At 38.1% G+C, this 11764-nt stretch overlaps 1 protein-coding gene across 2 annotated transcripts in view; it reads right to left on the bottom strand.

Annotated features, from left to right (window-relative positions):
• Positions 1 to 7515: 7515 nt before the first annotated feature.
• Positions 7516 to 11764, bottom strand: part of LOC126100833 (uncharacterized) — a 66201-nt gene continuing 61952 nt past the window's right edge. Inside the window, exon 2 of one of the 2 annotated variants that reach the window (XM_049911486.1) lies at positions 7516 to 8405. In XM_049911486.1, coding sequence (XP_049767443.1) covers positions 8169 to 8405 — 237 coding nt within the window. In that variant the 3' untranslated portion in view covers positions 7516 to 8168. The remainder of the gene's footprint in view (positions 8406 to 11764) is intronic. The other variant, XR_007522216.1, reaches the window with a different exon arrangement.

Genomic DNA, 11764 nt, shown 5'->3' with positions numbered 1-11764 from the left:
TGAGTCTTTTTGTTGTTATGTTTAATAAAACAGCTATTTAGCTCATATAACATTAGTTTACTTTATCTGTGTTTAATTAAACTGTAATATTGTTCATACATGTTTACCTTGGTACATTCTTTGCACAAGTACAAAGTGCACAATGCACCTGCTCATGTTGCGAAAAATGGTGGATCCATTTGAGGGTTAACAAACTAAGCTGACCACAGTTAATGAACACCTACCACAATAATAATAATAATAATAATAATAATAATAATAATTATAACAAAAATTCATTGGCGGTGAGACATGCTCTGTGTCTAACGTTTTTCGGACGACAAGAAAAAGTGTGGTATTGGATTGCATGGCACACACGTCTCTCAGTTCAGTCAACTTGCATGTTGCGTGAATCCGATCCTCTTCTTTGCGTAGTCAGCTACCTCGATCTTCCACAAGCTGCTTCTCCGAAGACTATAGCTGATTAAGGGAATTTATTAAAGTACTTCTCTATCCTTGAAATAATTTTGCCACTCGGATAACACTTTTCAGTTCAATCACTTTATATTTTCAACTTTCACAGATAATAACTTCTGCATGTTAGACTCATTTACACATATTCAAATAGCATACATATGTCTGGTTTCGTTCATAGCCAAGACATGAAATAATTCAAAAGTCTCTAGTCTCAAGCGAGTCCAATACGTGAATGTGCATAGCACTCTATCCTCAAATGTTCAATCGTCTTTCTTAGAATCACCACAGACACTAACACATCAAAGAATACAACATAACTATTCCTTGAGTTCTCCTCACGTCTTCTGTGCTACTGGCGGCAAAGACTTATCATCAGTGACTCGCCCCTATTACAGTCTTCTAATAACAAACTTCTGACCTGTACACAGAAACGGGTGGATCAGTAGAAACGTTCTCACTCTCCTGCACTCGTACCTAAAATATCAGGTGTTTGAGATGGTTGATGGCCGAGTGTTGCCAGAATTTACACCGAAATTCTTGAGGCACTACATGTGACAGGTCAATACTTTTCCATCCTTGAATATGCTTTTGAATGTACATGTAAATGTTACTCTTGATTAACCATTTCAAACTCAGAACATATTTGGATCATTTCTTGTCAAGTGATGCAATCTGGATGTGGCTACCAGCTCGATTATCATCAATTTTGTTGAAATTTATACAGAATGTAACTAGGACTCACTTAAGTTTCAGCTCAGTTAATAACTGCCGATTCCACAGAGGCCACCTTCTTTGGAATTGGAAACGTTAAAAAGATCTGTATGTTTCGGAAGCCATTGTGCATCATGTAAAGGGTGTGGCAGTGTTCATAGCGTAATTTGACTTGTGTAGTACAATGACGTACTGCAGGAACACGTGACAGCTCGTGCCACATTCGTGTACTAATGAGCTGCCAATTCGATTGTGACAGTGATATGGTGTGGTGGAGTGCACAGCATTATGCCTTTGCTGTTGAAAGTTATTTCAAGAATAACGAGTCTGTTATTGCTAACTAGCATCTATTTTGGCAACATTTCAACTTGGGACGTCATGGGAAAGTTCCAGATGGACGGACCATTCTGAGGTGGGTACGTACATTTTGAACAACAGGTTCTGTTTGCAATGGCAAACAGGGAAGAAGTAAAAGAACTGTGCAGACACCAGAAGCTGTGGAACATGTTCGTGCTGCACTATTGCATAGCCCAAAAAGATCTGCTCGTTGTCACGCGCAAACTGTGCATATGTCCGATCGTTCATTCAGGAGAATATTGCACAAAGATCTGCATTTTCACCCATATAAGCTGCAGATTGTTCGAGAAATTAGGCCTCATGATTGGGTTTCACGCAAAACATTCTGCTTAGCCATGCGTGATCTCCTTCGTCAAAATCCACAAATGTTGCACACCACCCTGATGTCAGTGAAGATCGTTTCAAGTTATGTGGTTCAGTGAATAAACATATATGCACTATTGGAGTGACATAAACCCGCATGAACTGCACATCAAACCTTTGCACAGTTCTAGAGTCACAGTGTGGTGTGGAGTTGCTTCCTTTGGGATTATTGGCCCTTACTTCTTTGAGGATGCCAGCGGTATAGCTGTAACTGCCACCAGTGAACGCTACCTAAAGGTGCTGCAAGACTTCATTCTTCCCAAATTAGGTATGCTCGATGTGGATGTGGAACAATTATAGTTTCACCATGACGGAGCGACCTTGCATACAGCCAGAATTTGCATGGATTTCTTGCGACACACATTTCCCGGTAGAGCAATTTCCCGTTTTAGTGACTTTTCTGGCCGCCTCGCTCACCTGACATTTCATGTGCAGACTTTTTCCTTTGGGGTTACCTGAAGCGAGAAGTGTTCCGAACACGTTGTGCCACCATTCTATTCCTGAGTTGAAGGATCACATCAGAACTACCACTGGCAATGTCCCAGGGAATAAGTTACGCTGAGTTATGGAAAGCTTCCAACGCTGCCTAAATGTATGTGTTGTCCAGAGGGGGCATCACTTGACAGGAGTCATATTCAAAAAGTAGTACATGCAATGGACAATGCCTTACACATTAGTAAATGGCATACCTTTAATGATTAATTGACATAAAAGGTAATAAATAAATTACAGTTACTCCCTGACGGTGTGTTTTTAATATCCTACTATGAATGCTGCCGCACCCTGTAATTGAGATAGGCTATTGCAACCTGCCATCCTAACACAGATTTTTGTGCAGAATGCAGAAATAAATCAAACAAAGTTCCCAAAGGAAAGCCCATGTCATGATCTCTCTTCAAACTTGATGAAAATTTTTTTTATACCACAATTTCTCCATAATTTAATAAGTAAAATGTAGTGTGTTAAATATACTGAGAATAATGACACTTGGTTGTGCATTGTCTATCCCTGACAAAAAATTAATGAATTGTGAACTTTTTCATGAATGTATTCACAATGTTATTAGCTCCTAAAGTTAGCAAACATATCCAATTTTGCCCATCTTTAACACTATGTATCTTGGCAACAGACACTTTTAATTTTAAAATTGTTGACATCATTAAAAGAATGCATTTTAATGTATCAGAAACACTCATTTTCATTTTTATGTCATTTCAGTTAGCATGCAAAAACTTTGCTTCTGTAGTAGGCTAGCTGTTCCACTATCAATCACATTAACCTCTGGTGCACTGGGCATATGGAGTGTGAACCTACTACACCTTGTCACACACCACTTTAGATGCAATTTCAAGAATTTGAAAAAATCATCTTCAAGTCCATTTCTGTTTCAATAAGTAACACACACTTACTTCTTTCAAATTACTGAGTAACAAGTGCTTTTGCTTCTCACGATTGTCTCCATCTTCTGGAATGTAAAACAGTCTTTTTGTCAAGCTGAAATCTACTCCATCCTTGATCTCCAAAAAATTCCGTAACTTTTTGTCTTATGTTTTATGGAGCCTTCTTTCCACACTTGCTTACAGAACACGTCAATATAGTATTACTTTTGTCAGATTCAGCTTCCTTACTGCTTTTGACAGTATTTCTGATAAGAATTCTTCCATAGTATTTTTAATGAATTATCTCTGAGACATTAAAGTCAAAATGTGAATTTCTTCTTGCTGGTATGATAGATTCAACTTTTCCTTCTCTCTCTTTTTTTATTAGTCACTTGTTTAAGACACTGCTTAGATCAGAGTTCCACCAATTCACTATGATCAAATCCACCACCTGCTGCTATTTTCTTAATAATTCAGTCTTCAGGCTGATCTATCTTTCACTTTGTGTACCCTTTTTCACCCTTGGAACTAATCTGATAAAATTTCAGAGGTGATATTCAACAGCTAATGAGCTTGTATTCTTATCTTCAGAAATCAAACAATGGAAAATCCAGGAGGGAATGTAACAATATGAGAGAAGGAAAGTTGCTACTCACCATATAGCGGACATGCTGAGCCGTGATAGGCACAATAAAAGATTCACACAAACATAGCTTTTGGCCATTAAGGCCTTTGTCAGCAGTAGACACACACACACACACACACACACACACACACACACACACACACACACACACACGCACGCACGCAATTGCAATTAGCACGCACATCTGCAGTCTCAGAGAGCTTGGCAGTGTAGTGTCAGCTACATTTCTCAAGTGGATTGGGATGAGTGAAACATCTGAATTGAAACCACTATAGAATGAGAACAGTATGTTTATGGACATGGGTTCCTACTCCAAGTATAATGCACTTATTCCCCTCTACAAGTTCTAGAAGTTTGCAATGGGAAGAATCTGAATCGTCTGAAACATTGCAATCATAGCTGTCACAGATTACAACTAGTAAAATACTGTCATTGAAGCTACTATCCTCACATATCCAGCAGATGGAGAGGTCTCTCTCATACCTCGTACACCAATGATCCCAACCAATCTACCTGTTTATTTGAAGCGACTTCAATTTCCAGTCATGATTTCGTTTGCATTAATAATAAATCAGGTTCAAGGTTAGAGTGAGGGGTAAGGGGACAGAGAGAATGATTGCAGGAAATACACACAAAAAGAAGGAAGGATGAGGTGATCAGAAAAAGGGTGGAAGAAGTGGTGCACAGAGAAAGGGCAGAAGAGGAGATGGACAAAGAGGTAGTAGGAGTTGGACAGAGAGAAACGGGGAGGGGGGGGGGGTTAAAGGACGTATATTGAATTCCCCCTCGTATCACAAACTCATTGCTGATGTGACAAGTTTAAGTCACTACAATGCATGGCAGTAACCTGTCTTAGAACCTGGAGTTCACCGTTTACAATAATTAAACACAACAGTGAATCTAAAAGGCAACAATGCTTCAAGTACATTTTGTAAAAAGACAGGGGAGATGGAAGCAGAAATTTCATTGCAAATTAAAATAACAAAAAGTATTTAAATGTACTGATTGAGCCCCAAAATGAATTTGATTTGATTTGAATGTGAAATGGAATGACATTGCAATAAAAATTAGTGTGTCTGATAGACATAGGTTCACTCTTTCCAGTTGTGTTACCAATTATAACATTAGAGGCGTCAATTTTAAGATATACAGTGTTAAAGATGGGCAAAATTGGATATTTTTGCCAAGATTCAGCCATATTGGTCTATTTCTTTGTATTTGGCATTCGTGTGAATCAAGAAAGTTGAGCGATTGTCTAAAAATGGACGAAAAAGAATTTCATGTAGTGATTAAACATTATTTTATGAAAGGCAAAACGCCTCAGAAGACTAAAGAGAATCTTGATAAACATTGTGGTGACTCTGTACCTTCGATTAGAACAGTTTATAAGTGGTTTCAAAATTTTCAGAGTGGCCATATGGGCACAAGTGATGCTGAACGTTCTGGACGCCCTGTGGAGGTTATGACTCCAGAAATCATTGATAAAATCCATGATATGATGATGGATGACAGAAGAGTTAAGGTGCATGAGTTTGCTAGTGCTGTGGGCATCTCGAATGAATGGGTACATAATATTTTGCATAAACACACAAGATGGCTATCCACAAGATGGGTTCAGCAACTGCTCACGCTTGACCAAAAACGGAATCATGTGAGGTGTTGCAAGGATGGTTTGCAGCTGCTCAGGAAGAATCCACAGGATTTTAAGCGTCATTTTGTCACTGTGGATGAAACATGGATACATTAATATACTCCTGAGACCAAACAACAATCTAAACAATGGGTTACCAAGGGAGAACCTGCACCAAAAAAGGCGAAGACCGTTCCTTTGGCCGGAAAGGTTATGGCGAGTGTCTTTTGGGATTCGCTAGGGATAATCCTCATCGACTCTCTGGAAAAGGGAAAAACTATTACAGGTGCATATTATTCATCATTGCTGAGCTGCAAGAAAAACGCCAGCGATTGGACCGCAAAAAAGTTCTTTTCCATTGCGACAATGCACCAGCACACACTTCAGCAGTTAAGGTTGCAAAATTAATGGAAATAGGATTCCAACTCATTTCACATCCCCCCCCCCTATTCTCCAGACTTGGCTCCCTTGGACTACTACTTGTTCCCCAATTTGAAGAAATGGCTGGCAGGACAAAGATTTTATTCAAACGAGGAGGTGACTGCAGCAACTAATAGCTATTTTGCAGACTTGCACAATTCCTATTATTGCTGGACTGCTATCTTTGCTGATAAGACACGCCAGTTTGTCAAACAACAAGGAATCACATGAAAGTTCACAGGGCCACAAACTGCTCGTTGGAGAGAATGGTGGAGTGGACGGACAGCTCAATTAAACGATACTTCCATAAGATACTGGGCTGCTGCAGCATGGACTGTACTTGTGAATATATAAACCTTGCTAAAATTCAAGATACATCACACAAACTGAGGACAAAGTGGTTACCCCAGCTTACTATTTCATGGGAAGAAGACATCACCCAACCCACAGATGTTGAGCCACCAAAAACAACTGACTTGGTAAGGCAATTTAAGCTGCTGCAGAAGATATCCAATGACTTTTGGATGTGGTAGAGCAATCAGTATTGCTCCTTTGGTTAATCAACTTAAGAATATTGGTACACCACTGAAGGTCTGGATTGGAGAAGAGAGCAAGAGTGATAGAAGTACGAACAGACTGAGACGAACTACTTTGAACAGTCATCCTTGCTACCGCAGATGAAAGAAGTTCAGATTAGTACAGCTGATTGCCCTTTAGAAGTTAACCAGAGTGAGGAGAATATGGAAGAACAGCGTCAATGTACATTGTTACCCTGAGCACTTAATGTTTGTAGCTACATTTGTATAATATTGTTATAGTGACTAACTAAAAACACACTCTTAAAGTAATCGGCTCGTATTACCTTATTTACTCAACCTGGAGGTGAGACACTGGTAATGACAAATGTATTTGTACCTTTTGTAGTATCTAATGTGGGAATAATTCTGTAATTAGTTCAACATTTACTATGGAACAGTGTCATATCAGAATTACACGCAAATTTTCTCACATGTAAGACTGTCCTTTAACAGTGGTAAGTCTTTCCTTCCCATTCCCATCCACAAATGAAGTCTTCCCTCTTACCTGGCTAAGCAGTTGGACTTGGCTCTTCATGTAAGCAAAATTCTTTTCTATTGTCAACAGTTAAATATGGGAATTAATGTCAATGTTCATATAGTGACAGATAACAGTCAGGTAACATTGCACCTAAGCTGTGTACACTCTGGTATCCGTCATATACATTTATAATTTTGCACTGCTGATTTGTTTCCATTCCTCAAACAGGTGTGATAATGAACCTCTCCATCACCTATACCTCTAAATCTGAACTCTGTCATATCAGGTTTCCTGAGTATTTTTGTTGTGTGCAATAGTATTTCTCCTGATGCATGATAACTATGTACAATTAAGAAATATGGTCTTCCTCTAAACAAAAATCTTTATCATAACAGTTATTTCATTGTTATGCATGTGGTGATACACAATCCAAAGAGAGCTGAACGACAATTTTTGTGTAAAATGTTTTCTGTCAGTTTGGGAATAATACTGATGGACACATATTCATGTTTTATTCTTTCTATTGCATTGCAGAAATACACAAGTAACATCAGCTAGGGTCATACTCAACTTTATTTACACTGAGAACTATGTCTGAAACAAAGGGGAAAAAAATAAATAAAAAAAAAATAATAAAAAAAATGGAACAGCTTAGAAATGTATTTACAAAAAGAGTAAACATCTACAGCAGTTTTACAAAGCTCTGCCCAACATTTTTAAGATCTACCTAAATTTATAAGAATAGGAACTGTAAATGTAAATTACAAATATGAAAATCCCTGAGAAAAATCTTAGTATTTGTATCCACTTCCTTGGCTAAGAGAAAACTACTGTATGAACTTACTTGAGATTTTCGTACCTGTCTCAAGCATTCTTAGTTGCAAAAATAGAATATTCCTGAGCTAAACAATGAACAGAATTCAAATGAGAAATAACGGTCACTTCTGTTTAGGTAACAATGACATTTAGAATGTTATAACACCACAAGTTCACAAAATATGTGTCAGTTTCAGCTTTAAAAAGTGATCAGTCTTATTACTGCAATAATTTTGACAAATTGTATAAATACAAAGACTCTCAGTCTCTCAACATAAATAATTTTCTAGGACCATTAGACAAACATAAAAAACAATTCTACAAAAAATAAAAACTAACCGTTATAGAATTCATTGAAACATTCGTAAAGGTGATCCTCCTCAAGAACTTCCAGAAGCTGTTCATCAGTCAGCAACAATGCATCATCACAACCCTCCTCCAGTCCTTGGTAGAAAGAATTGAAGACACGCACTTCTTCCATCGCCTTTTCGAGAGCTCGCAACTGACTCATACTTTCAGATTCAACTGCCGCCAGCTGGTTGTCACACTTATAGCGCAATTCCACTACATTCTGTGGGCACAAAGTGGTAGAGTATGCATCCAATTAAGTTCCCCTAATTCATTACGCACAGCTAATACAATGATGAAAATAACAGTTCTTAGATGAGGCATAATATATCAATTCATAATAAGTGAACATTTGCGAGAGCCAAGATGAGAAATTTATGTCACTGTGCATTAAAAGTTTTAGACTGCAAAGATGAAAAATTTACAGGGAAATGTACATGGCTGTAAAATACCTGTAACATATTTCAAATATTACTAAACACAGTAGATTCCTTGAAAGAGTCTCGATCATTATGAATTTTTACTAGTAATGCCATCTAGTTCCATAATGTATATCCATTTATAACAACACTTTGGCTACTGATCTACTGATGTTAATTACAAGTCTGGTCACAGTAACCAAGATGTCATAATAAATGAAGATAACTAAATTGTCTAGATGGCATTGTTTGGAAAAAAAAGACAGACACACACGAATTCGAAGTAGTAGAACATCAAATATACAAACTGGCAGAAAAAAATCACACACTCACAGCAACGACAAACCATCAAGAAAATTATTGCAACAGAAACGACAAGGGCTCTGCTCTTGAGCAAGTAAGGGAAGGAATAAAAATTAGAAAGCAAAGTGGGGTGGCGTGGGAGGAAACCCATTTAAGCTCTAGATGGATCATGCTCATAATCTGATTGTATATGAGGCTATTCTGAATGAATACTTGCATGGTTGCCTGAAACATTTATAAGTTCCAATGGTCATAGGCTTTGTTGAAAAACAAAGTGATATAAATTGATTCAAAAATATGTGCATTATGATACTGGTTACTTAGTAAATATTTTGAGTATGGTGACATCTTTTAATACATCTCTTTGGAAGCTTCTCGAGCTGTTGTTGTTGTGATCTTCAGCCCAGAGACTGGTTTGATGTCGCTCTCCATGCTAGTACTCTCAACCTGAGTGTAGTTTCAGCTCTCCGACTGCAGACGTGTGTGCAAGTTGCGCTTGCACATGTGTGTTTGTTTGTGTGTGTGTGTGTGTGTGTGTGTGTGTGTGTGTGTGTGTGTGTGTGTATACTGCTGACAAAGGCCTTAATGGACGAAAGCTATTATTATGTGAATCTTTTTATTGTGCCTATCGCGACTCAGCATCTCAGCTATTTGGTGAGTAGCAACTTTCCTTCTCTTGTATTGCTACTACTTTAAGTGTCTCTCGTATTGCTACTACTTTAAGTGTCTCATTTCCTAATCTAATTCCCTCAGCATCACCTGATTTAATTCGACTACATTCCATTATCCTCATTTTGCTTTTGTTGATGTTCATAAGACACTGTCCATTCCTTTCAACAGGTCCTTCACTGTCTCTGACAGTATTACAATGTCATTGGCAAACCTCAAAGATTTTATTCGTTCTCCACGGATTTTAATTCCTATTCCAAATTTTTTCTTTTGGTTCCTTTACTTCTTGCTCAATATACAAATTAAATAACATTGGGGATAGGCTACAACCCTGTGTCACTCCCCTCCAAACCACTACCTCCCTTTTGTGCCCCTCGACTCTTGTATAACTGCCATCTGGTTTCTGTACAGACTGTAAATACCCTTTCACTCCCTGTATTTGGCCCCCTGCCAGCTTCAGAATTTGAAAGAGAGTATTCCAGTCAACATTCTCAAAAGCTTTCTCTAAGTCTACAAATGTTAGAAACGTAGGTTTGCCCATCCTTAATCTAAGATAAGTCGTAGGGTCAGTATTGCCTAATGTGTTACAACATTTCTACCGAAACCAAACTGATCTTCCCAGAGGTCGGTTTCTACCAGTTTTTCTATTTGCCTGTAAAGAATTCGTGTTAGTATTTTGTAGCTGTGACTTATTAAACTGATAGTCTGGTAATTTTCACACCCCTCAACACCTGATTTCTTTGGGATTGGAATTATTATATTCTTCTTGTAGTCTGAGGGTATTTTACCTGTCTCAGACATCTTGCTCACCAGATGGTAGAGTTTTGTCAGGGCTGGCCCTCCCAAGGCTATCTGTAGTTCTAATGGAATGTTCTCTACTCGCGGGACCTTGTTTCGACTTAGGTCTTTCAGTGATCTGCCAAATTCTTTATGCAGTATCATATCTCCTATCTCTTCTTCATCTATGTCCTCTTTCATTTCCATAATATTGTCCTTAAGTATCTCGCCCTTGTATGGACAATCTATATACTGCTCCCACCTTCCTGCTTTCTCTTTTTTGTTTAGAACTGGTTTTTCATCTAAGCCCTTGATATTCATACAAGTGGATCTCTTTTCTGCAAAGGTGTCTCAATTTTCCTATAGGCAGTATTTATCTTATCCCTAGTGATATATGCCTCTACATACTTACCTTTGTCCTCTAGCCATCCCTGCTTAGCCATTTTGCACTTACTGTCAATCTCATTTTTCAGACATTTGTATTCCTTTTTGCCTGCTTTATTTACTGCATTTTTATATTTTCTCCTTTCATCAATTAAATTCAATATCTCTTCTGTTACCCAAGGATTTCTACTAGCCCTTGTCTTTTTACCTAGTTATTCCTCTGCTGCCTTCAGTATTTCATCTCTCAAAGCTATCCATTCTCCGTCTACTGTTTTTCTTTCCCCTGTTCTAGTCAATTGTTCCCTAATGCTCTCTCTGAAACTCTCTACAACCTCTGGTTCTTTCAGTTTATCCAGGCCCCATCTCTTTAAATCCCCATCTTTCTGTAGTTTTAATCTGCAGTTTATAACCAATAGATTATGGTCAGAGTCCACATCTGCCCCTGGAAATGTCTTACAATTTAAAACCTGGTTCCTAAATCTCTGTCTTACCATTATATAATGTATTTGAAACCTTCCAGTGACTCCAGGCCTCTTTCACGTGTACAACCTTCTTCTATGATTCTTAAACCAGGTGTTAGCTATGCTTAAGTTATGCTCTATGCAAAATTCTACCAGATGGCTTCCTCTTTAATTCCTTACCCCCTTTCCATATTCACCTAATATTTTTCCTTTTCCTACTATCGAATTCCAGTCCCCCATGACTGATAATTTTTTGGTCTCCCTTCACTGCCTGAATAATTTCTTTCATCTCATCATACATTTCTTCAGTTCCTTCATCACCTACGCAGCTAGTTGGCATATAAACTTGTACTACAGTGATAGGTGTGGGCTTCGTGTTTATCTTGGCTACAATAATGTGTTCACTATGCTGTTCATAGTAGCTTACCTGTGCTCCTATTTTTTTTATTCATTATTAAACCTACTCCTGCATTACCCATATTTGATTTTGTATTTATAATCCTGTTTTCACCTGACCAGGAGTCTTGTTCCTCCTGTCACTGAACTTCACTAATTCCCACTATATCTAA

Source organism: Schistocerca cancellata, chromosome 9 (assembly GCF_023864275.1).
Source record: "Schistocerca cancellata isolate TAMUIC-IGC-003103 chromosome 9, iqSchCanc2.1, whole genome shotgun sequence".
NCBI lineage: Eukaryota > Metazoa > Arthropoda > Insecta > Orthoptera > Acrididae > Schistocerca > Schistocerca cancellata.
Note: the sequence above shows the minus strand (reverse complement) of the source record. Positions and strands in the feature narration are given on the sequence as shown.